The following is a 24515-nucleotide window of genomic DNA, read 5'->3' as shown; positions in this document are numbered from 1 at the left end:
GTAAAGGTTGGATGCGAGAAGTGGGTCATAATAAGCGTGTATGCACCTGGAGAAGAGAGGAATGCAGAGGAGAGAGAGAGATTTTGGGAGATGTTAAGTGAATGTATAGGAGCCTTTGAACCAAGTGAGAGAGTAATTGTGGTAGGGGACTTGAATGCTAAAGTAGGAGAAACTTTTAGAGAGGGTGTGGTAGGTAAGTTTGGGGTGCCAGGTGTAAATGATAATGGGAGCCCTTTGATTGAACTTTGTATAGAAAGGGGTTTAGTTATAGGTAATACATATTTTAAGAAAAAGAGGATAAATAAGTATACACGATATGATGTAGGGCGAAATGACAGTAGTTTGTTGGATTATGTATTGGTAGATAAAAGACTGTTGAGTAGACTTCAGGATGTACATGTTTATAGAGGGGCCACAGATATATCAGATCACTTTCTAGTTGTAGCTACACTGAGAGTAAAAGGTAGATGGGATACAAGGAGAATAGAAGCATCAGGGAAGAGAGAGGTGAAGGTTTATAAACTAAAAGAGGAGGCAGTTAGGGTAAGATATAAACAGCTATTGGAGGATAGATGGGCTAATGAGAGCATAGGCAATGGGGTCGAAGAGGTATGGGGTAGGTTTAAAAATGTAGTGTTAGAGTGTTCAGCAGAAGTTTGTGGTTACAGGAAAGTGGGTGCAGGAGGGAAGAGGAGCGATTGGTGGAATGATGATGTAAAGAGAGTAGTAAGGGAGAAAAAGTTAGCATATGAGAAGTTTTTACAAAGTAGAAGTGATGCAAGGAGGGAAGAGTATATGGAGAAAAAGAGAGAAGTTAAGAGAGTGGTGAAGCAATGTAAAAAGAGAGCAAATGAGAGAGTGGGTGAGATGTTATCAACAAATTTTGTTGAAAATAAGAAAAAGTTTTGGAGTGAGATTAACAAGTTAAGAAAGCCTAGAGAACAAATGGATTTGTCAGTTAAAAATAGGAGAGGAGAGTTATTAAATGGAGAGTTAGAGGTATTGGGAAGATGGAGGGAATATTTTGAGGAATTGTTAAATGTTGATGAAGATAGGGAAGCTGTGATTTCGTGTATAGGGCAAGGAGGAATAACATCTTGTAGGAGTGAGGAAGAGCCAGTTGTGAGTGTGGGGGAAGTTCGTGAGGCAGTAGGTAAAATGAAAGGGGGTAAGGCAGCCGGGATTGATGGGATAAAGATAGAAATGTTAAAAGCAGGTGGGGATATAGTTTTGGAGTGGTTGGTGCAATTATTTAATAAATGTATGGAAGAGGGTAAGGTACCTAGGGATTGGCAGAGAGCATGCATAGTTCCTTTGTATAAAGGCAAAGGGGATAAAAGAGAGTGCAAAAATTATAGGGGGATAAGTCTGTTGAGTGTACCTGGTAAAGTGTATGGTAGAGTTATAATTGAAAGAATTAAGAGTAAGACGGAGAATAGGATAGCAGATGAACAAGGAGGCTTTAGGAAAGGTAGGGGGTGTGTGGACCAGGTGTTTACAGTGAAACATATAAGTGAACAGTATTTAGATAAGGCTAAAGAGGTCTTTGTGGCATTTATGGATTTGGAAAAGGCGTATGACAGGGTGGATAGGGGGGCAATGTGGCAGATGTTGCAAGTGTATGGTGTAGGAGGTAGGTTACTGAAAGCAGTGAAGAGTTTTTACGAGGATAGTGAGGCTCAAGTTAGAGTATGTAGGAAAGAGGGAAATTTTTTCCCAGTAAAAGTAGGCCTTAGACAAGGATGTGTGATGTCACCGTGGTTGTTTAATATATTTATAGATGGGGTTGTAAGAGAAGTAAATGCGAGGGTCTTGGCAAGAGGCGTGGAGTTAAAAGATAAAGAATCACACACAAAGTGGGAGTTGTCACAGCTGCTCTTTGCTGATGACACTGTGCTCTTGGGAGATTCTGAAGAGAAGTTGCAGAGATTGGTGGATGAATTTGGTAGGGTGTGCAAAAGAAGAAAATTAAAGGTGAATACAGGAAAGAGTAAGGTTATGAGGATAACAAAAAGATTAGGTGATGAAAGATTGAATATCAGATTGGAGGGAGAGAGTATGGAGGAGGTGAACGTATTCAGATATTTGGGAGTGGACGTGTCAGCGGATGGGTCTATGAAAGATGAGGTGAATCATAGAATTGATGAGGGAAAAAGAGTGAGTGGTGCACTTAGGAGTCTGTGGAGACAAAGAACTTTGTCCTTGGAGGCAAAGAGGGGAATGTATGAGAGTATAGTTTTACCAACGCTCTTATATGGGTGTGAAGCGTGGGTGATGAATGTTGCAGCGAGGAGAAGGCTGGAGGCAGTGGAGATGTCATGTCTGAGGGCAATGTGTGGTGTGAATATAATGCAGAGAATTCGTAGTTTGGAAGTTAGGAGGAGGTGCGGGATTACCAAAACTGTTGTCCAGAGGGCTGAGGAAGGGTTGTTGAGGTGGTTCGGACATGTAGAGAGAATGGAGCGAAACAGAATGACTTCAAGAGTGTATCAGTCTGTAGTGGAAGGAAGGCGGGGTAGGGGTCGGCCTAGGAAGGGTTGGAGGGAGGGGGTAAAGGAGGTTTTGTGTGCGAGGGGCTTGGACTTCCAGCAGGCATGCGTGAGCGTGTTTGATAGGAGTGAATGGAGACAAATGGTTTTTAATACTTGACGTGCTGTTGGAGTGTGAGCAAAGTAACATTTATGAAGGGATTCAGGGAAACCGGCAGGCCGGACTTGAGTCCTGGAGATGGGAAGTACAGTGCCTGCACTCTGAAGGAGGGGTGTTAATGTTGCAGTTTAAAAACTGTAGTGTAAAGCACCCTTCTGGCAAGACAGTGATGGAGTGAATGATGGTGAAAGTTTTTCTTTTTCGGGCCACCCTGCCTTGGTGGGAATCGGCCGGTGTGATAATAAAAAAAAAAAAAAATATATATATATATATATATATATATATATATATATATATATATATTCTCCATGGGGAAGTGGAACAGAATTCTTCCTCTGTAAGCCATGCGTGTCGTAAGAGGCGACTAAAATGCCGGGAGCAAGGGGCCAGTAACCCCTTCTCCTGCATATATTACTAAATTTAAAAGGAGAAACTTTAGTTTTTTCTTTTGGGCCACCCCACCTCGGTGGGATATGGCTGGTATGTTGAAAGAAAGAATATATATATATATATATATATATATATATATATATATATATATATATATATATATATATATATATATACACAGTGGACCCCCGCTTAACGATCACCTCCCAATGCGACCAATTATGTAAGTGCATTTATGTAAGTGCGTTTGTATGTGTATGTTTGGGGGTCTGAAATGGACTAATTTACTTCACAATATTCCTTATGGGAACAAATTCGGTCAGTACTGGCACCTGAACATATTTCTGGAATGAAAAAATATCATTAATCGGGGGTCCACTGTATATATATATATATATTTTTTTTTTTTTCAACAAGTCGGCCGTCTCCCACCGAGGCAGGGTGACCCAAAAAAAAAAGAAAGAAAATCCCCAAAAAGAAAATACTTTCATCATCATTCAACACTTTCACCACACTCGCACATTATCACTGTTTGTGCAGAGGTGCTCAGAATACAAAAGTTTAGAAGCATACACATATAAAGATACACAACATATCCCTCCAAACTGCCAATATATATATACAGTGGACCCCCGCATAACGATTACCTCCGAATGTGACCAATTATGTAAGTGTATTTATGTAAGTGCGTTTGTATGTGTATGTTTGGGGGTCTGAAATGGACTAATCTACTTCACAATATTTCTTATGGGAACAAATTCGGTCAGTACTGGCACCTGAACATACTTCTGGAGTGAAAAAATATCGTTAACCGGGGGTCCACTGTATATATATATATATGTATATATATATATATATATATATATATATATATATATATATATATATATATATATATATATATATATATATATATATATATATGCAAAACAACCACTCTAAAAGAATAGAGAAATTCCAAGCGCTTTCGTGACTACTCACATTATCAAGGAACATATATATATATATATATATATATATATATATATATATATATATATATATATATATATATATATATATATATATACAGTAGGGCCCCGCTTTACGGCGTTTCACTTTACGGCATTCCGCTAATACGGTCATTTCAAATTATGACCAAAACTCGCTATACTGCTCCCCCCACCTGACTTTCTAATACGGTCACCGAGCCCCACCCTGTTTGTTTACATTCTCCGTGAGCTCAGTAAGCACTAAGTCTCTCCATTTTGTCTGGAAACTCCAAAATTTCAAATGTTTTTAAAAGTTATTTCATATTTTACATATACTCTGATAATTATACTTATGTATACCTGTACCTAAATAAACTTACATACTGTGCTGGCGTGCAGGTACACATTAAAATCGGTAAGTGTCTTATACCTCCAGACGTCATATTAGTAATGATAATAATAATCATCGAGTCATTTAAATGTCATATATTACGTTAATATACACATTTTCATTAATCCATCTATGATATTTTTTTCAAAATTATATAATAAACACGATGCATAACATATAAATAAGATAAATACACCGCACAGTAGAATAAATAAACATAAATGTGAGATGTGGTAGCAGACGACTTGCACAAGTGACACCATATTAGAAATAATAATAATAATAATAATACTCACCGAGTCTCATTAAATGTCGTATATTACGTTAATATACACATTTTCATTAATCCATCCATGATATTTTTTTCAAAATTATATAATAAACACGATACATAACATAAAAAGATGATAAATACACCCCACAATAGAATAAATGAACATAAATATAAGATGTGGGAGCCAGATAACTTGTACAAGTGAGGCAAGAATAACATTTTCTCTAATCTAACATAAGAGAAAATGTGTTACTGGGGGTAACTAGAAAATTATTCCTTTCGTATGTATGTAAGTTTATTCAGGTATACACAAATAGTTACATAGATTATCATACATAACAACATATGTGTAGAGAACCTAGGATAACCCAAAAAAGTCAGTGTGACTTATTTCCATTGCCTTCACTCAGAGCTTCATTTCTTCTCAAAATGATGTTACATGAGAATGGGAGTGTTCTTCTTTATTAATTCTACCATATCAATGTAGAGACAACCTGTACACAATGTAACTTGTACACAAACCAGACGTGTACACTGTTTGTTTACAAAACTTACCTTCGCCTGGTTTGTTTACATAACTCTGCGCCTGTCCCCTCTCATGTACTCATTCTTTCTCTCTCTCTCATTTATTCGTTTTATCTCATTTACTTATTCCTGACCCTACATTAAGACTACAAATATTTTAAGGTAAGTAATGAGTGAACTGTATATACATTTTATCGCTCTGGGATGCTTAAATATCATAGAATAGTATGTGTGGGTGGGGTGGCCTGGTATGGTAGCCTGGCTGAGTACCATACATACCACACTTGATTTCTTACAATAAATACTACTTGTTTCACCCTAGATTAAGACTATAAATATTTTAAGGTAAGTAATGAGTGCACTATGTGTGTATCGTACTTTTTTTATTGTTTTTTGATGCCTGGTTCTATTGCTAACTTAATATATGTTAGTGTAAAATTGTTATCTAGTGTTTGTATGCATTTATAAGTGGAAAAAAAGGGTGTTCCACTTTATGGCGGTTTCCGCTTTACGGCGGTAGCCTGGAACCTAACCTGCCATATAAGTGGGGCCCTGCTGTATATATATATATATATATAATTATATATATATATATATATATATATATATATATATATATATATAATATATATATATATATATATATATTATAATATATAATATATATAATATATATATACAGTGGACCCCCGGTTAACGATATTTTTTCACTCCAGAAGTATGTTCAGGTGCCAGTACTGACCGAATTTGTTCCCATAAGAAATATTGTGAAGTAGATTAGTCCATTTCAGACCCCCAAACATACACGTACAAACGCACTTACATAAATACACTTACATAATTGGTCGCATTCGGAGGTGATCGTTATGCGGGGGTCCACTGTATATATATATATATATATATATATATATATATATATATATATACACACCTACCATCCGACTTACGACCTGCTCAACATACGACCACTCGACTTATGACCGTGTTTTTCATGCCAAATTTCTGGGAAATAAACAACTGTTTGTGTTGTACAGAGTGTTTATCCTAAACCTTACAGTATCAAATACAGTACTAACAGCATAAAAAGTAAAGTAAAACATGAAATACCAAAATAAAACAATAAAATAAAGTCATTACAAAAATGTAAAGTTTAGTAAAGTGTAGTAAAGTTTGACTTACGACCATTTCGAATTACGACTGGTTTCTCGGAACCGAACTCGGTCGTAAGTCGGATGGTACCTGTTGTACCAGGTGTAAATGGTAATGGGAGCCCTTTGATTGAACTTTGTATAGAAAGGGGTTTAGTTATAGGTAATACATATTTTAAGAAAAAGAGGATAAATAAGTATACAAGATATGATGTAGGGCAAAATGACAGCAGTTTGTTGGATTATGTATTGGTAGATAAAAGACTGTTGAGTAGACTTCAGGATGTACATGTTTATAGAGGGGCCACAGATATATCAGATCACTTTCTAGTTGTAGCTACACTGAGAGTAAAAGGTAGATGGGATACAAGGAGAATATAAGCATCAGGGAAGAGAGAGGTGAAGGTTTATAAACTAAAAGAGGAGGCAGTTAGGGTAAGATATAAACAGCTATTGGAGGATAGATGGGCTAATGAGAGCATAGGCAATGGGGTCGAAGAGGTATGGGGTAGGTATAAAAATGTAGTGTTAGAGTGTTCAGCAGAAGTTTGTGGTTACAGGAAAGTGGGTGCGGGAGGGAAGAGGAGCGATTGGTGGAATGATGATGTAAAGAGAGTAGTAAGGGAGAAAAAGTTAGCATATGAGAAGTTTTTACAAAGTAGAAGTGATGCAAGGAGGGAAGAGTATATGGAGAAAAAGAGAGAGGTTAAGAGAGTGGTGAAGCAATGTAAAAAGAGAGAAAATGAGAGAGTGGGTGAGATGTTATCAACAAATTTTGTTGAAAATAAGAAAAAGTTTTGGAGTGAGATTAACAGGTTAAGGAAGCCTGGAGAACAAATGGATTTGTCAGTTAAAAATATGAGAGGAGAGTTATTAAATGGAGAGTTAGAGGTATTGGGAAGGAGGGAATATTTTGAGGAATTGTTAAATGTTGATGAAGATAGGGAAGTTGTGATTTCGTGTATAGGGCAAGGAGGAATAACATCTTGTAGGAGTGAGGAAGAGCCAATTGTGAGTGTGGGGGAAGTTCGTGAGGCAGTAGGTAAAATGAAAGCGGGTAAGGCAGCCGGGATTGATGGGATAAAGATAGAAATGTTAAAAGCAGGTGGGGATATAGTTTTGGAGTGGTTGGTGCAATTATTTAATAAATGTATGGAAGAGGGTAAGGTACCTAGGGATTGGCAGAGAGCATGCATAGTTCCTTTGTATAAAGGAAAAGGGGACAAAAGAGAGTGCAAAAATTATAGGGGGATAAGTCTGTTGAGTCCTCCATGGGGAAGTGGAACAGAATTCTTCCTCCGTAAGCCATGCGTGTTGTAAGAGGCGACTAAAATGCCGGGAGCAAGGGGCTAGTAACCTCTTCTCCTGTATATATTACTAAATGCAAAAGGAGAAACTTTCGTTTTTCCTTTTGGGCCACCCCGCCTCGGTGGGATACAGCCGGTGTGTTGAAAGAAAGAAGAAGAAGTCTGTTGAGTATACCTGGTAAAGTGTATGGTAGAGTTATTATTGAAAGAATTAAGAGTAAGACAGAGAATAGGATAGCAGATGAACAAGGAGGCTTTAGGAAAGGTAGGGGGTGTGTGGACCAGGTGTTTACAGTGAAACATATAAGTGAACAGTATTTAGATAAGGCTAAAGAGGTCTTTGTGGCATTTATGGATTTGGAAAAGGCGTATGACAGGGTGGATAGGGGGGCAATGTGGCAGATGTTGCAGGTGTATGGTGTAGGAGGTAGGTTACTGAAAGCAGTGAAGAGTTTTTACGAGGATAGTGAGGCTCAAGTTAGAGTATGTAGGAAAGAGGGAAATTATTTCCCAGTAAAAGTAGGCCTTAGACAAGGATGTGTGATGTCACCGTGGATGTTTAATATATTTATAGATGGGGTTGTAAGAGAAGTAAATGCGAGGGTCTTGGCAAGAGGTGTGGAGTTAAAAGATAAAGAATCACACATAAAGTGGGAGTTGTCACAGTTGCTCTTTGCTGATGACACTGTGCTCTTGGGAGATTCTGAAGAGAAGTTGCAGAGATTGGTGGATGAATTTGGTAGGGTGTGCAAAAGAAGAAAATTAAAAGTGAATACAGGAAAGAGTAAGGTAATGAGGATAACAAAAGGATTAGGTGATGAAAGATTGGATATCAGATTGGAGGGAGAGAGTATGGAGGAGGTGAATGTATTCAGATATTTGGGAGTGGACATGTTAGCAGATGGGTCTAAGAAAGATGAGGTGAATCATAGAATTGATGAGGGGAAAAGGGTGAGTGGTGCACTTAGGAGTCTGTGGAGGCAAAGAACTTTGTCCTTGGAGGCAAAGAGGGGAATGTATGAGAGTATAGTTTTACCAACGCTCTTATATGGGTGTGAAGCATGGGTGATGAATGTTGCAGCAAGGAGAAGGCTGGAGGCAGTGGAGATGTCATGTCTGAGGGCAATGTGTGGTGTGAATATAATGCAGAGAATTCGTAGTTTGGAAGTTAGGAGGAGGTGCAGGATTACCAAAACTGTTGTCCAGAGGGCTGAGGAAGGGTTGTTGAGGTGGTTTGGACATGTAGAGAGAATGGAGGGAAACAGAGTGACTTCAAGAGTGTATCAGTCTGTAGTGGAAGGAAGGCGGGGTAGGGGTCGGCCTAGGAAAGGTTGGAGGGAGGGGGTAAAGGAGGTTTTGTGTGCGAGGGGCTTGGACTTCCAGCAGGCATGCGTGAGCGTGTTTGATAGGAGTGAATGGAGACAAATGGTTTTTAATACTTGATGTGCTGTTGGAGTGTGAGCAAAGTAACATTTATGAAGGGGTTCAGGGAAACCGGCAGGCCGGACTTGAGTCCTGGAGATGGGAAGTACAGTGCCTGCACTCTGAAGGAGGGGTGTTAATGTTGCAGTTTAAACTGTAGTGTAAAGCACCCTTCTGGCAAGACAGTGATGGAGTGAATGATGGTGAAAGTTTTTCTTTTTCGGGCCACCCTGCCTTGGTGGGAATCGGCCAGTGTGATAATAAAAAAAAATAAATAATAATTTATAGAACCTGAACACAAATATAAATGCAGTGGAACTCCAGTTTTCGTAATGTCTTCATATCGTACAATTCAGATTAAGAACACTTTTTTGGGTGAAATTTTGGTCCAGATTTCATACCTCATATGTATAAGATGTGTCCGCCCATCTGGGATGCCATCAGTCTGGCTCTGTCACTGGTTGAGTGAGCATTCATCCGAAACGTTTCGCAATTTTTGTGCTTGTTTATTGATTGCAACTGTGAAATAAGCCACCATGGGCCCAAAGAAAGTTCCTAGTGCCAGCCCTATAGTAAAGAAGGTGAGAAACATGATAAAAGACCATGAGGTTGGATGTGGGTGGCCAGGATGGAGGAGCACAGGACCACAGGGAAGAGCTAACCGCTGAAGAGCTGCAAGACCTTCATCTGGAACAGCAACAGACCACAGCTGAGGAAACTGCTTCAGAGGGGAAGGAAGAGAGAGGAAAGAAGGTGCCTTCAGTGATTAAGGACATGTGTGCAAAGTGGAACGAATTGCAAACTTTTGTTGAAAAATATCACCCTGACAAAGCTGATACAAGCCGTATCTGCAACATGTTCACTGACAATACTTTGTCCCATTTTAGGCAAATCTTAAAGACGCCAGAAACAGAGCTCTCTGGACAGATTTTTAGTGCGACAGGAGTGCAGTGCCAGTAAAAAACAAAGGAGGGAAGTAACCCCAGAGAGGGCTTTGATGCCTTAAGTCCATGTGGAGGGGGATTCCCCTTCCAAACAATAACCTCAACTCCCTCTCCCCTCTTTTCCTTCTTCAATATGGCAACAAGAGTCTTCAATAAAGGTATGTAATGCTTACTTATCATTAAAATTAGTCATTTATATTTATTTCTCATTGTTTTCTGTATGTAAAACTATAGCTATTATTTAAAAAATGTATTTTTTGTTAATATTTTTGGATGTCTGGAATGGATTAACTGTATTTACATTATTTCTCATGAGAAATATTAATTCAGTTTTCGTATGTTTCGGATTTAGACCAACCTGGAATGAATTAAGTACGAAAATTGGAGTTCCACTGTATATGGGGAGAAGGAACAGCATGGCTGTCTCATTCTTCTTCTGTAACAAGAACAATTTATAAATTTGGTAATAAAAACACTAATTGCGATGAAGTCCTTCACCGATACATTTCACCCATTGGCAGGCTTTTTCAAGTCAGGTATGTCAAGGTTTAAGTTTTTAAGTGAAGTATTGCAGGCAGCTAACTGGCCCTTGTTAGGTTTCCTTTGTTCTAAAACAATGCGTGATACAGGGGTGACTAAAGTCAATATCCCATCATTTTGTTTGGGGTTTCTAAATCTTACTGTAGAATATTCCAGGCATCTACACTTAACCTTATCATTCTCCTGGAACAAAATCTTGGCTTTATCCCATGTCATTAAGTGAGAGTGAGAGCTATTTATTGCACATGCAAGCTATTAATGTTATCCGTCCAACTGGAGTATTCATGCTCCTGTTGATGAATAGGCAGATTTCTGTCTCCCCAATGTAGACTCAGTTACATCGCCTGCATAGAATGTTGATAACCCTTGTGCCCTTGGGTCTTCTGCATGATTTAGAGGTTCTTATGAAGTTTTGAATGGTCTTGGTGGGAACTACTCCAAAGACATTGTAGGATTTCTGTTCAATGTAGGATACTCTTGTTGAGTGGCCCCTGTTGGTAATATATACTGTCTAATGGTGTTATTCATGCATTGTGGAGTATTATGTACATGTACTCTTTCTGTTTGAAATGGAAAATAATGTGGTGAGGAAATCTGAACTTGGAGAGGGTATTCTCTAAATAACTTTGTTCCTCTCTCAGGAATTCATACCTGGAGTTTACCTGGAGAGAGTTCCGGGGGTCAACGCCCCCGCGGCCCGGTCTGAGACCAGGCCTCCTGGTGGATCAGAGCCTGATCAACCAGGCTGTTGCTGCTGGCTGCACGCAAACCAACATACGAGCCACAGCCCGGCTGATCCGGAACTGACTTTAGGTGCTTGTCCAGTGCCAGCTTGAAGACTGCCAGGGGTCTGTTGGTAATCCCCCTTATGTGTGCTGGGAGGCAGTTGAACAGTCTCGGGCCCCTGACACTTATTGTATGGTCTCTTAACGTGCTAGTGACACCCCTGCTTTTCATTGGGGGGATGGTGCATCGTCTGCCAAGTCTTTTGCTTTCGTAGTGGGTGATTTTCGTGTGCAAGTTCGGTACTAGTCCCTCTAGGATTTTCCAGGTGTATATAATCATGTATCTCTCCCTCCTGCGTTCCAGGGAATACAGGTTTAGGAACCTCAAGCGCTCCCAATAATTGAGGTGTTTTATCTCCGTTATGCGCGCCGTGAAAGTTCTCTGTACATTTTCTAGGTCGGCAATTTCACCTGCCTTGAAAGGTGCTGTTAGTGTGCAGCAATATTCCAGCCTAGATAGAACAAGTGACCTGAAGAATGTCATCATGGGCTTGGCCTCCCTAGTTTTGAAGGTTCTCATTATCCATCCTGTCATTTTTCTAGCAGATGCGATTGATACAATGTTATGGTCCTTGAAGGTGAGATCCTCCGACATGATCACTCCCAGGTCTTTGACGTTGGTGTTTCGCTCTATTTTGTGGCCAGAATTTGTTTTGTACTCTGATGAAGATTTAATTTCCTCATGTTTACCATATCTGAGTAATTGAAATTTCTCATCGTTGAACTTCATATTGTTTTCTGCAGCCCACTGAAAGATTTGGTTGATGTCTGCCTGGAGCTTTGCAGTGTCTGCAATGGAAGACACTGTCATGCAGATTCGGGTGTCATCTGCAAAGGAAGACACGGTGCTGTGGCTGACATCCTTGTCTATGTCGGATATAAGGATGAGGAACAAGATGGGAGCGAGTACTGTGCCTTGTGGAACAGAGCTTTTCACCGTAGCTGCCTCGGACTTTACTCTGTTGACGACTACTCTCTGTGTTCTGTTAGTGAGGAAATTATAGATCCATCGACCGACTTTTCCTGTTATTCCTTTAGCACGCATTTTGTGCGCTATTACGCCATGGTCACACTTGTCGAAGGCTTTTGCAAAGTCTGTATATATTACATCTGCATTCTTTTTGTCTTCTAGTGCATTTAGGACCTTGTCGTAGTGGTCCAATAGTTGAGACAGACAGGAGCGACCTGTTCTAAACCCATGTTGCCCTGGGTTGTGTAACTGATGGGTTTCTAGATGCGTGGTGATCTTGCTTCTTAGGACCCTTTCAAAGATTTTTATGATATGGGATGTTAGTGCTATTGGTCTGTAGTTCTTTGCTGTTGCTTTACTGCCCCCTTTGTGGAGTGGGGCTATGTCTGTTGTTTTTAGTAACTGTGGGATGACCCCCGTGTCCATGCTCCCTCTCCATAGGATGGAAAAGGCTCGTGATAGGGGCTTCTTGCAGTTCTTGATGAACACAGAGTTCCATGAGTCTGGCCCTGGGGCAGAGTGCATGGGCATGTCATTTATCGCCTGTTCGAAGTCATTTGGCGTCAGGATAACATCGGATAGGCTTGTGTTAATCAAATTTTGTGGCTCTCTCATAAAAAATTCATTTTGATCTTCGACTCTCAGTCTGGTTAGCGGCTTGCTAAAAACTGAGTCATATTGGGACTTGAGTAGCTCACTCATTTCCTTGTTGTCATCTGTGTAGGACCCATCTTGTTTAAGTAGGGGCCCAATACTGGACGTTGTTCTCGATTTTGATTTGGCATAGGAGAAGAAATACTTTGGGTTTCTTTCGATTTCATTTATGGCTTTTAGTTCTTCCCGCGATTCCTGACTCCTAAAGGATTCTTTTAGCTTAAGTTCGATGCTTGCTATTTCTCTGACCAGTGTCTCCCTACGCATTTCAGATATATTGACCTCTTTTAGCCGCTCTGTTATTCTTTTCTGTCGCCTGTAAAGGGAGCGCCTGTCTCTTTCTGTTTTACATCTACTCCTCCTTTTTCTTAGAGGAATAAGCCTTGTGCATACATCGAGTGCTACCGAGTTAATCTGTTCTAGGCATAAGTTGGGGTCTGTGTTGCTTAGTATATCTTCCCAGCTTATATCGGTTAGGACTTGGTTTACTTGGTCCCACTTTATGTTTTTGTTATTGAAGTTGAATTTGGTGAATGCTCCCTCGTGACTAATCTCATTATGTCGGTCTGGGGCTCTGCGCATACATGACTGAACCTCAATTATGTTGTGATCTGAGTATATTGTTTTTGATATGGTGATATTTCTTATCAGATCATCATTGTTAGTGAAGATGAGGTCTAGTGTATTCTCCAGTCTAGTAGGCTTTATTATTTGCTGGTTTAAATTGAATTTTGTGCAGAGATTTAAAAGCTCGCGTGAGTGTGAGTTTTCATCAGAGCTGCCTCCTGGTGTTATTACTGCAACAATATTATTTGCTATATTCCTCCATTTTAGGTGCCTTAAGTTGAAATCCCCCAGGAGCAAGATGTTGGGTGCAGGAGCTGGAAGGTTTTCCAGACAGTGGTCAATTTTTAACAGCAGTTCCTGGAATTGCTGGGATGTTGCATCCGGAGGCTTGTAGACTATCACAATGACTAGGTTTTGGTTCTCGACCTTTACTGCTAAAACTTCCACTACATCATTTGAGGCATTTAGCAGTTCTGTGCAAACAAGTGACTCTGCAATGTACAGGCCAACCCCCCCCTTTTGCCTGTTCACTCTGTCACATCTGTATAGGTTGTAACCTGGGATCCATATTTCGTTGTCCAAGTGATCCTTTATGTGGGTCTCAGTGAAAGCCGCGAACATTGCCTTTGCCTCTGCAAGCAGTCCACGGATGAAAGGTATTTTGTTGTTTGTTGCTGGCTTTAGACCCTGTATATTTGCAAAGAAGAATGTTATCAGACTGGTGGTATTGTTGGTACTGGGGGGGGATTTTTTTTCCGGCATTAGTATCTGTATCTGTTGGTTTGGAGTGGAGGCCATCGACTGTGGTTCCACTCCAGGAATGACTGGATTTGGTGTACGATTTCTGCCATTTCCTGCCAGTTTTTTTTCCTTCCTGGCACTAAAAAACCTCTCCCTCTTGAGTGGCTGTGGCTACCCAGGTTTTCCCATGGCCTGGATGTTTTGTATCTTTTTGTCCCCTTTAGATGGTATGCCTGGCAATTTAAGTTATAGCACAGTCTTTCCTGTACTGAAGAGGTACACAGTTCAGGGTGAAAAAGATTACAGGAAGGGAGTTTGCATTTTCCTGTTGTCATATGGGCATGGCATTTCCTAGGGTGGTCATAGTTGCACGTCCCATCTGTTTTTCCAGATTTCCCATGCCAGCAGATACCGAGTGCATAGTATGTGCACAGGCTTGGTTTCCGTTTGCCTTGGGTTTCTGTGACTGTATTCCCTGTTGGTGCATGTTTCCCTGTCTTACTTCTATCCTCCCTAGCACCAACAATGGAGCTCCCACCATTTGTTTTTGGTAATATATCCTCACTATTGCTAGTGGAGTCCTCTTGTTTGCTATTTCCTGCGGTATTTCTAGTTTGCAATATTGGTTTTATCTTATCTTTGACTACACTTGTTTCCCTACTATGGCTCCTGTCCCCTATGAGGTCATTCATATGTATTCCTTCCTGCGTATAATTCCCGACTACCTGGACAAAATCTCCAGCTTCACCATTACTGTCTCCCAGGACAGCATCTCCAGCTTCCCCATTACTGTCTCCCAGGACAGCATCTCCAGCTTCACCATTACTGTCTCCCAGGACAGCACCTCCAGCTTCACCATTACTGTCTCCCAGGACAGCACCTCCAGCTTCCCCATTACTGTCTCCCAGGACAGCACTATCAGCCCCCCATTTACTGACTACCAGGACATCATCTCCAGCCTTACAGTTTCTGACTACATGGCCAGTATCAAGGGCAGTACCATTCAGCCTGGACTTTTTATGTTCCCATCTGTTGTAGAAAGCTTCCAGGTTTTCTATGAAAGCAGCTTTGATGTTGACCTCTTTTAATACCCTTGTGATTTTAGTCCACAGATTTATCTCATTTGGGCATACCCAAAAACACTTCCCTGTTTTAATACTGCTTGTAGCTAGTTCTTGGATATCTGCACAAGGGGCGTGACACCAATTTCCACAGAAATGACAATTTATGCATGTGGAAGCCCGTTTGTTTGACTGACCACAGACTACACACAGCTTCATAATGATTTGAATGGTTGATTTACTGCAATTCTACTAGCAACCTCTTGAATATTCTATTAATAACCTGCTAGGTGGTGCACAACGAAACCGTTTGAAACCAGTCCAGGGTTCGGACCAGTCAAGGGTTCGGACCAGTCAAGGGTTCGGACCAGTCAAGGGTTCGGACCAGTCTATCTGATCTGATCAGTGGGTCACTTATTTAAACCATACTGGTCGGTGATTTGAGCTAACACATGAAGGATCTACTGGAAATTATCTACCCGAGTAATATGTGATTTGATTGATACAAAAGTATAACTTGCGTGTTGAAGAGCCGGTGACTGCTGGCACTCCTACAATGACGAACGGTCGAGCCTCCACCTTTGTTTATCAATCGCTGTATCTAGCTTCTCTATTTTTTTTTTTTCCGTCTCCACCACAATAAATGCTATATTATCACTATAGTTGACTGGTGCAAATTTTGGAGGAAGGGCGCTTTTTCTGTAGTAATAATTGCTTCTCGTTGTGTATATTGCGACCGCTGGTAACTACAGGTTATATGAAATTCACAGTAACGTCTGGTATTTCAAGAAAAAGAAACTAATGAAAGTCACTCCACTCCACTAAGTACCATTATAATACTGGTTAGTTGCTACTACAACACTGTATTCTGCTATTCACTGGTATCACTAGATTATATGCGAGTACACTAGCAGGCCAGGAAGATTATTAAAAACAGCTGACCTGTGGTAAGTTTCTGGCGACTTCTGGCACCTGCCTCTATAGGCTTATCACTTCATTTACAAATTCACCTGTTTTCAAATGACACTTTAGCCTTTATCATCAATATACTAGGGAGCCACTGTAGTATACACTATACACTATGAATACTCAATGCTTTCAGGGAGACTTTCTTTCCTCTGACACAAAGTTCAATATTATTATTTTTCCACACGGGACAGGCCTATGATTCCCCTCTGGCAGTAAACTCTGCTAGGTAGTGCACACAATTCTCCTTTTTTTACTCAGTATATAATGTTTTCTGCCCAAGATTGGTTCCAGGCGCTAGAGGGATGTATCGTATAGGATTGATGACACAAATTAAAGTTCTAGCACGTAAGAGCGACCGTGAAAACACCAGAAAACCGGGAGCACATCATTGCTGATGCTGAGTGCCTCTAGTGAAAATCCAATTAGTACCCCTTCCTTAATTTTTTGGATAGTGGTTGTTGAAAATATGATAATTTGCCCCAGTTGGTTAGTTTCTGGTATACCACTTGCTTCAGAACATCATCTTGTCTGGTGGGTCGAACATCAAAGGCAGGTTGTTGTTTGCTTCCTCCTCTAAGGTAAATTGTTTAGAGGGCTCTACCCAGTTTAACCCTTTGGCAGTTCTGGTCGTATATTTACATCTTACGAGCCACCGTTTTTGACATACAGTATATATACATGTACTCACAAATTCTAGCGGCTTCAAATCAAGCAGGAGAAACCTGGTAGGCCCACATGTGAGAGAATGGGTCTGTGTGGTCAGTGTGCACCATATAAGAAAAAAAAATTGCAGCATGCAGTGCAAAATGAGAAAAAAAAAACTGACCGTTTTTTTTTAATTAAAATGCCGACTTCGTGGTCTATTTTTGTATAGTATTTATGGTTGTATTCTCGTTTTCTTGGTCTCAATTGATAGAATGGAAAACATGTTATAGAAACAGAAGTGATTTTGATTGGTTTTACTATGAAAAGAACCTGGAAATGGAGCTCAAAATAGGAGAAATGTTTGATTTTTGCCGATGTTCAAAAGTAAACAAATGATGTCATTTTCCAATAAATGTCCAACTAGCCATTCTGATATGAAGTCATGAATGGATTGACATTATTTATACATTTATTACAATATTGCAGTTGTCTGAATAACAGTAAATCTTCTATTTTTTGTTTGAATAAAAATTCAAAATAGAAAGCAAGAGTAATATCAGTGGGGCCAGGAGACGTGACTGATGAACAAAGAAAATGTTATTTTAGAGCCAGGAATGTCTGCATTGTTCATTCTGAACCCTATTTTGAAATTGTTATATTTTTTAATTTTTGTGAAATTGGCCAAATTGCAAATTTCTGACCACATTATTGGGTAGTTGAAATCGGTAAATGGAGAGTTTCTTGTACTCAATCGATAAAAAAAATGGAGTTCTAAAGAAACAGAAATGAGTTTGGTCAACTGGAACAATGGAATTAGCTGAAAATAGGGCTCAAAGTGGGCAAAATCGCCGATTTGCAAATATTGCTGAGGTTGCTAACTTCGTGAGAGCATAATTCCGTCAGTTTTCCATCAAATTCTGTTCCTTTGGTGTCATTGCAATTGGGAAAAGATTCTCTATCATTTCATAAGAAAAAATAATTTTTTTTTTGGAAATTTTGCGACACCAGGAGACACCTCAGGATTTGGGGTTGCGACAGTCAAGGGGTTAAATATTCTTGGACATGCTGCCCACTGCCTAGGTACAACACCCAACACATCGTCAATATATCTTAAACAAGTATTGTCTTGTGAAATTGCTACTGAAATGGCCTTTCTATAAATGTTTCAAGTACAAGTTGGCTAGCACATCACTCAAAGATGACCCAGTTGCTAGGGCAAACTTATGGTTTTAACTAACACTCTCAAACGAGAACAAACTGAAGGGGACACACGACTGTCAGTGAAGTCAGAAGTAAGCAGTATGAAGCTCATGTTGCTAATGCTTCAGTTCCACTGGAAATTGATTACCCAATCAATTAATACCTGAGTAAACAGGGAAGTTAAGTCTAGGCTGGCCATCTTATTGCTAATGCAAATGTTTTCAAGTATAACAGTGAGGTCACCAAAGTGCCAAAGATGGGATATGCTAACAGTTCCCAGCAACTATGAGAGACTGATATCATGCACCCATCAACTTGTGTGGTAATATTAATTCCTGAAATGATAAGCCTCAAGAAAACATTGGGTATAATTACAAGTCATAGGTAGGCCACAGATGCATTCCTGTTGGGGACTGATGGGCAACAGGTGGCATAATTTCTAACCCTGTTGCATGATGACCTCATATGTGTACTAGTAAAGAAATTCACTGTAATCAATGTCTTTATCACTGCTTGCCAGTGTTATGCATCCAGTTTTCAATTTCTAAATTTATCAATTTTATTTCAACATACCTGTGAAGTTGAATATATTCACGTGGACGAGACAAAAGATAAAGAAATCTGTCAGCCAATTTATTTTTTCCAACACCCTGGTTTCCAACGAGCAGGAGGTGGTCACCAAGTAGCCAGTCTTGAAGCATATTCTCCAGAACAACAACATGCTGTAGGAATATTATTATTCATTCAATGAAATTAAAACAAATAAAAGAAGTTCAGCTATTGATTATTTTTACAACAGTCCTTTCCCACTGGGCTTGATGACCCAAGGGAGGAAACATTCACTATCAATTATTCAATAAATATTTTACAAGAAGTGTCAAGCCATAATACACTTACATGTACCTTCTGGGATGATCTCTATCCATCCTTCTATCCACTCTGGATTTATACACTCTCTCTTAGCCCAGTCTACTCCATCCTTTCTAAATTACCAAACAATCTTAATCATTTCTACTCTGCCCTCTGAAGTATACCTTATATACCCTCACACCATTCTTCCAATTACTGTTCCTAAATCTTTTCATAACATTTACACCATATGTTGCTCTCAAACATTTCATATCAATTGTCTCTGGCCTTCTACACACTGCAACACTCAACACCATGCCTTCCATCCATTTTAAACAACTGACACTTACATAATCTACTCTAGCACATTTTAATTTTTGCCTCCACTGTTTTTTCACTCATCTAGTCTACAATTCATGTCATTTTCCATAAATCCATCTCAATAAATTTATATTAATGCAAAAATTAGAAAACCATACCTTCTGCATTATGATAAATAATTTTTCTACAAAAATAAAAAACCATCAATCTTTTAAAACTGATATCAGTGCACTACTAATTTCAGAATTTAAACATGGATATTTAAAAACTATTTTTTTTTTCAACAAACCAGCCATATCCCACTGAGACAGGGTGACCTAAGAAGAGAACCAGTGTTTTTGATGTATTAATACACCAAAATTCTAGCGGTTTCAAATCAAGCAGGAGAAAGCTGGTAGGCCCACATGTGAGAGAATGGGTCTGCATGGTCAGTGTGTGCTGTATAAAAAGAAAATTGGGGAGCCAGTGGTGCATTGTGGGAACACCATTTCAGTAGTCCTTGTTCAGCATGCCTAGCTGTAAGAATTATCTGACTCCCCGGCGAATCTGAGACTCTTCTCTTCCCATGTGATAGCTCTAACACAGATAGAAGTGTCAGAAGATAAATTTCATGGTTTTGAGGAGTTTGTGACTGAAAGCTATGCCCAGGATACCAGAAAGAAGAAAATAAGGAAGAAAGGAAATAAGAAAAGAAGAGAGTAAGGAAGAAAGAAAGTAAGGATGGAAAAAAAGGAAGGAAGAAAGGGAAGGAAGAAAGGAAGGAAGAAAGAAAAAGAAAGTAAGAACAAAAGACAGATAGAAAGAAAGAGAGAAAGAAAGAAGTAAGGAAGGAAGGACACCCAGATGACCGTCAACCTAGGATAATCCAAAAGAGTCAGACAAAGTGACTCATGTATTTCCAGGTGAGTTGGTGGGGAAGACGGTAGCAGGTGGTAGTGTAATACTGTGACATGTACCCAGGCTGGTAGCCTGGGTACATGACTCAACCACAAAGCCAGCTTCATTCAACCACCCACACACCACAATAATCTGCACAACCACAACAACCTGCATAATCACAACAACCTGCACAATCACAACAACCTGCATAATCACAATAACCTGCACAACCACAACAACCTGCACAACCACAACAACCCACCAACAAAATGCAGAGACACTTGTTTTATGTGTGAGGAGTGTGAAACAGGAGTGTGTATAACACCATGTTTCAAAGAGTTCCACAAGCTGCAGCACTTCTAGGGACATGTCCAGTGACTATATGTGTATATATATTATAGAACAGTAGTAATAAAAAAATTTTTTGATTGTTGGTTTGTGTAAACAAGTTTTGTAAACAATATAATAATAATGTTTGTGTGGTTATTGTGTTGCATACAATGAGTGTATATATGTACACTGCAATTTACTTTGGTCTCACATGCCACATTAGTTACTTGAAAAAAAAAATTGAAAAGACAAGAAACCTTCAAATGGGAGTAAATAGAAGAATACTGAATGACCAGCATTCACTGCTGTTGCCATATTCGTCTCATTTTCTGCCAGCTTTACACCTCCATATCTTGGTAAGTACTGACCGCAAAAAAAAAAAAATTGGTGCTTAAAACAATCAGCAAATTAATCTTAACATTTTGGTAAGAATTTTTTTTTTTTTTTTTTTTTAATATTTTGCAACATACAGAGACATTTCAGGATTTGGGGTTGCGACACTCAAAGGGTTAAAAACTACATATCTTCTGTAAATCAAACAACTGCCCTTTCTATCATGGAATAATTTGACTTGCAAATTATTTCTCAGCAATGCATTATGCTGGTAGACCTCAGATACTTATGGAGACACAACCACAAACAGTAATTTTTACCACTGAATATATCATTGCTTAGTTAATCTTTATTTAATTTTAAGCCTGTCCATAATGCTCTGCATACAAGGGGCTTTTGGCATGTACACCCAATCACGATATTTCTTTGTACAACGATGTATCATGTCCAAATAAAAATAAATAAATAAATAAATAAATGTCTTCTTCCACCAAGTGATGGCTCCTTATTTAGCCTTTGACATTAAATACTTCTGTTATAATGAAATATAAATATCACAAATGTCTGCAAATACTGCATTTCCCTACATCCCTGCATTTAGTTTAAATAGTATAATCACACAAAAGAAAGCAGCAGAGCTACCAACTGTCTTCATGGAAAAATTTGATAAATTTTGGCTCCTGGTGTGATGGATTGTGGTGCAAATGTTGATGTGTAAAATATTCAAATAAGTTACCGTATTTCTAGGTTGGCAGTAGGTTGGTAGACATCAACCGCTCAGGGAGGTACTACCGTCCTGCCAATGTAATAAAGTAAACCCCACCCCCTCCTGCTGAAATTGGTCACATGTGGTGTATAACTCTTTGGAGATGAGCTTCAGAAATTTTCATTGTTATTATTGATAATAGTGTGCTTATTACTATTTGTGTAAACTATACTTTAAACCAATTCCTCCCTTTTCCTCTCTGCAACGGAAAACATAGTCAGAGTATTATTGATACATAAACAGGTCATCTGTAGTTGATTTGCTAAAAAATTATTACTGTGGAAGCTGTAAGTCAACTAAAGAAAGGTATTTGAATTGTGACCATTCTCGAAGGTCGATTTTCTATTATTGGTGGTTCCAATATGTTTTCACGAGAATTCTTGTTCATTTGTAATATAGGGTATAAAGTTTATTCTTTTTAATTTGATTGTTTTTTCTAATATTAGTATTCAGTGTAATAATTAGTCTGAGTAGAAATAAGGTTTGTAGAGGTGAGCTGACCTCCTGTTGTAGGAGGGTTGGGAAGAGCTCGGATACCCGAGTGGGAATTCTGTTCAAACAATGGAGGGAAGCAGGAGGAGAAGAAATTTGTAAACTAGCCTCCACTCCCATTTCTTTTGTCTTGCTTGAGCAGTTTTTTTGACTGTTCATGTACACCTCTCTGCTGCTAAGAAGTGAGTTCATACCCTGTTAAGGAGTATGTATAAGCAGAGAAGCTCAGTATTAATAAACTGAAGTCTTTGTGTTATAGCCACTGGGGGAGACAGCCTCCAGCCAACAGTTGCCATGCTACCCTAAGCAGGGATATTAGCTGTGTATGTTTCATAACTTGCCTTATTATTATAGCCTAAATGATACTGTATATTGTATGATTAGAGTAAACTGTAAGAACAGTGATAATTTAAGGCATGAATGTGGTTAAGTATGACCCATGTGACTATGCTAGCTTTGTTCTCGTCACTCTAGCCTATTTTTACCCTAACTCTTTTTAAATTGTTTGTATTTTTTTTTAATAATAATATTACAATTCTTTCCTTAGTTATCAGAGATGTGAGTAATACCATTTCTCTGGTGCATGTAAATCTTTTCTTAACCTGTGATCTACCCTAAAACTTTAGCTCTAACCTATATCTTATCTATCCTATCTTTTATGTTAGAATTGTTTTACTAAATATCTGCTATTTATGTTTAGCTATGTTTATTTTCTGTAATTTGCATGTCACATGTAACTTAACCCTTAACCTAGTTTGTACCTTAAAATTGCATAAAGTACAGTGGACCCCCGCATAACGATGGCATCACATAGCGATTATTTCGCATACCGCTTACTTTAATCGCAAAATTTTTGCCGCGCATACCGATTAAAAACCCGCTCACCGATTTTCGTCCGAGACGCGTCCAATGTGCGCCCTCAGCCAGCCTCACATGTGCCGCCCGTGCCATTGTTTACCAGCCAGCCTCCGCGCTAACATCCAAGCATACACTCGGAATATTTCGTATTATTACAGTGTTTTCGGTGCTGTTTCTGGAAAATAAGTGACCATGGGCCCCAAGAAAGCTTCTAGTGCCAACCGTACACCAATAAGGGTAAGAATACCCATTGAAATGAAGAAAGAGATCATTGATAAGTATGAAAGTGGAGTGCGTATCGCCGACCTAGTCAAGTTGTACAAGAAACCCCAATCAACCATCGCTACTATTGTGGGCACCAAAAAGACAATCAAGGAAGCTGTTCTTGCCAAAGGTTTAACTGTGTTTTCGAAACAAAGATCGCAAGTGATGGAAGATGTTGAGAGACTCTTATTGGTGTGGATAAATGAAAAACAGCTAGCAGGAGATAGCGTCTCTCAAGCGATCATATGTGAAAAGGCTAGGAAGTTGCATGACGATTTAATTAAAAAAATGCCTGCAACTAGTGATGATGTGAGTGAATTTAAGGCCAGCAAAGGTTGGTTTGAGAGATTTAAGAAGCGTAGTGGCATCCATAGTGTGATAAGGCATGGTGAGGCTGACAGTTCGGACCACAAAGCGGCTGAAAAATATGTGCAGGAATTCAAGGAGTACATAGAAACTGAAGGACTGAAACCTGAACAAGTGTTTAATTGTGATGAAACAGGCCTGTTCTGGAAGAAAATGCCAAGCAGGACCTACATTACTCAGGAGGAAAAGGCACTCCCAGGACATAAGCCTATGAAAGACAGGCTTACTCTTCTCATGTGTGCCAATGCTACTGGTGATTGCAAAGTGAAGCCTTTATTAGTGTATCACTCTGAAACTCCCAGAGCGTTCAGGCAAAAGAATGTCCTCAAGGATAATTTGTGTGTGCTGTGGAGGGCAAACAGTAAGGCATGGGTCACTAGGGAATTTTTCTATAACTGGTTACACCATGCATTTGCCCCCAATGTGAAAGATTACCTAACTGAAAAGAAATTAGAACTTAAGTGCCTCCTGGTGTTAGACAATGCCCCTGGTCATCCTACAGACGTGGCAGAGCGACTTTATGGGGACATGAGCTTCATTAAGGTGAAGTTTTTGCCTCCTAATACCACTCCTCTCCTGCAGCCCATGGACCAGCAGGTTATTTCCAACTTCAAGAAACTGTACACAAAAGCTCTGTTTGAAAGGTGCTTTGTAATGACCTCAGAAACTCAACTGACTCTAAGAGAGTTTTGGAGAGATCACTTTAATATCCTCAATTGTGTAAACCTTATAGGTAAGGCTTGGGAGGAAGTGACTAAGAGGACCTTGAACTCTGCTTGGAAGAAACTGTGGCCAGAATGTGTAGACAAAAGGGATTTTGAAGGGTTTGAGGCTAACCCTGAGAATCCTGTGCCAGTTGAGGAATCCATTGTGGCATTGGGAAAGTCCTTGGGGTTGGAGGTTA

The 24515-nt window shown here is 39.5% G+C and overlaps 1 protein-coding gene across 2 annotated transcripts in view; it reads right to left on the bottom strand.

Moving 5' to 3' along the window:
* The window catches only part of c12.2 (von Willebrand factor A domain-containing protein c12.2), a 590945-nt gene that overhangs the window by 186274 nt on the left and 380156 nt on the right, over positions 1-24515 (bottom strand). For both annotated transcript variants that reach the window (XM_070085296.1, XM_070085297.1), the window contains exon 10: positions 18727-18875. In XM_070085296.1, the coding sequence (XP_069941397.1) occupies positions 18727-18875 (149 nt within the window). The remainder of the gene's footprint in view (positions 1-18726; positions 18876-24515) is intronic.

The sequence above is a fragment of the Cherax quadricarinatus genome, chromosome 15, assembly GCF_038502225.1.
Source record: "Cherax quadricarinatus isolate ZL_2023a chromosome 15, ASM3850222v1, whole genome shotgun sequence".
Lineage (NCBI taxonomy): Eukaryota > Metazoa > Arthropoda > Malacostraca > Decapoda > Parastacidae > Cherax > Cherax quadricarinatus.
Note: the sequence above shows the minus strand (reverse complement) of the source record. Positions and strands in the feature narration are given on the sequence as shown.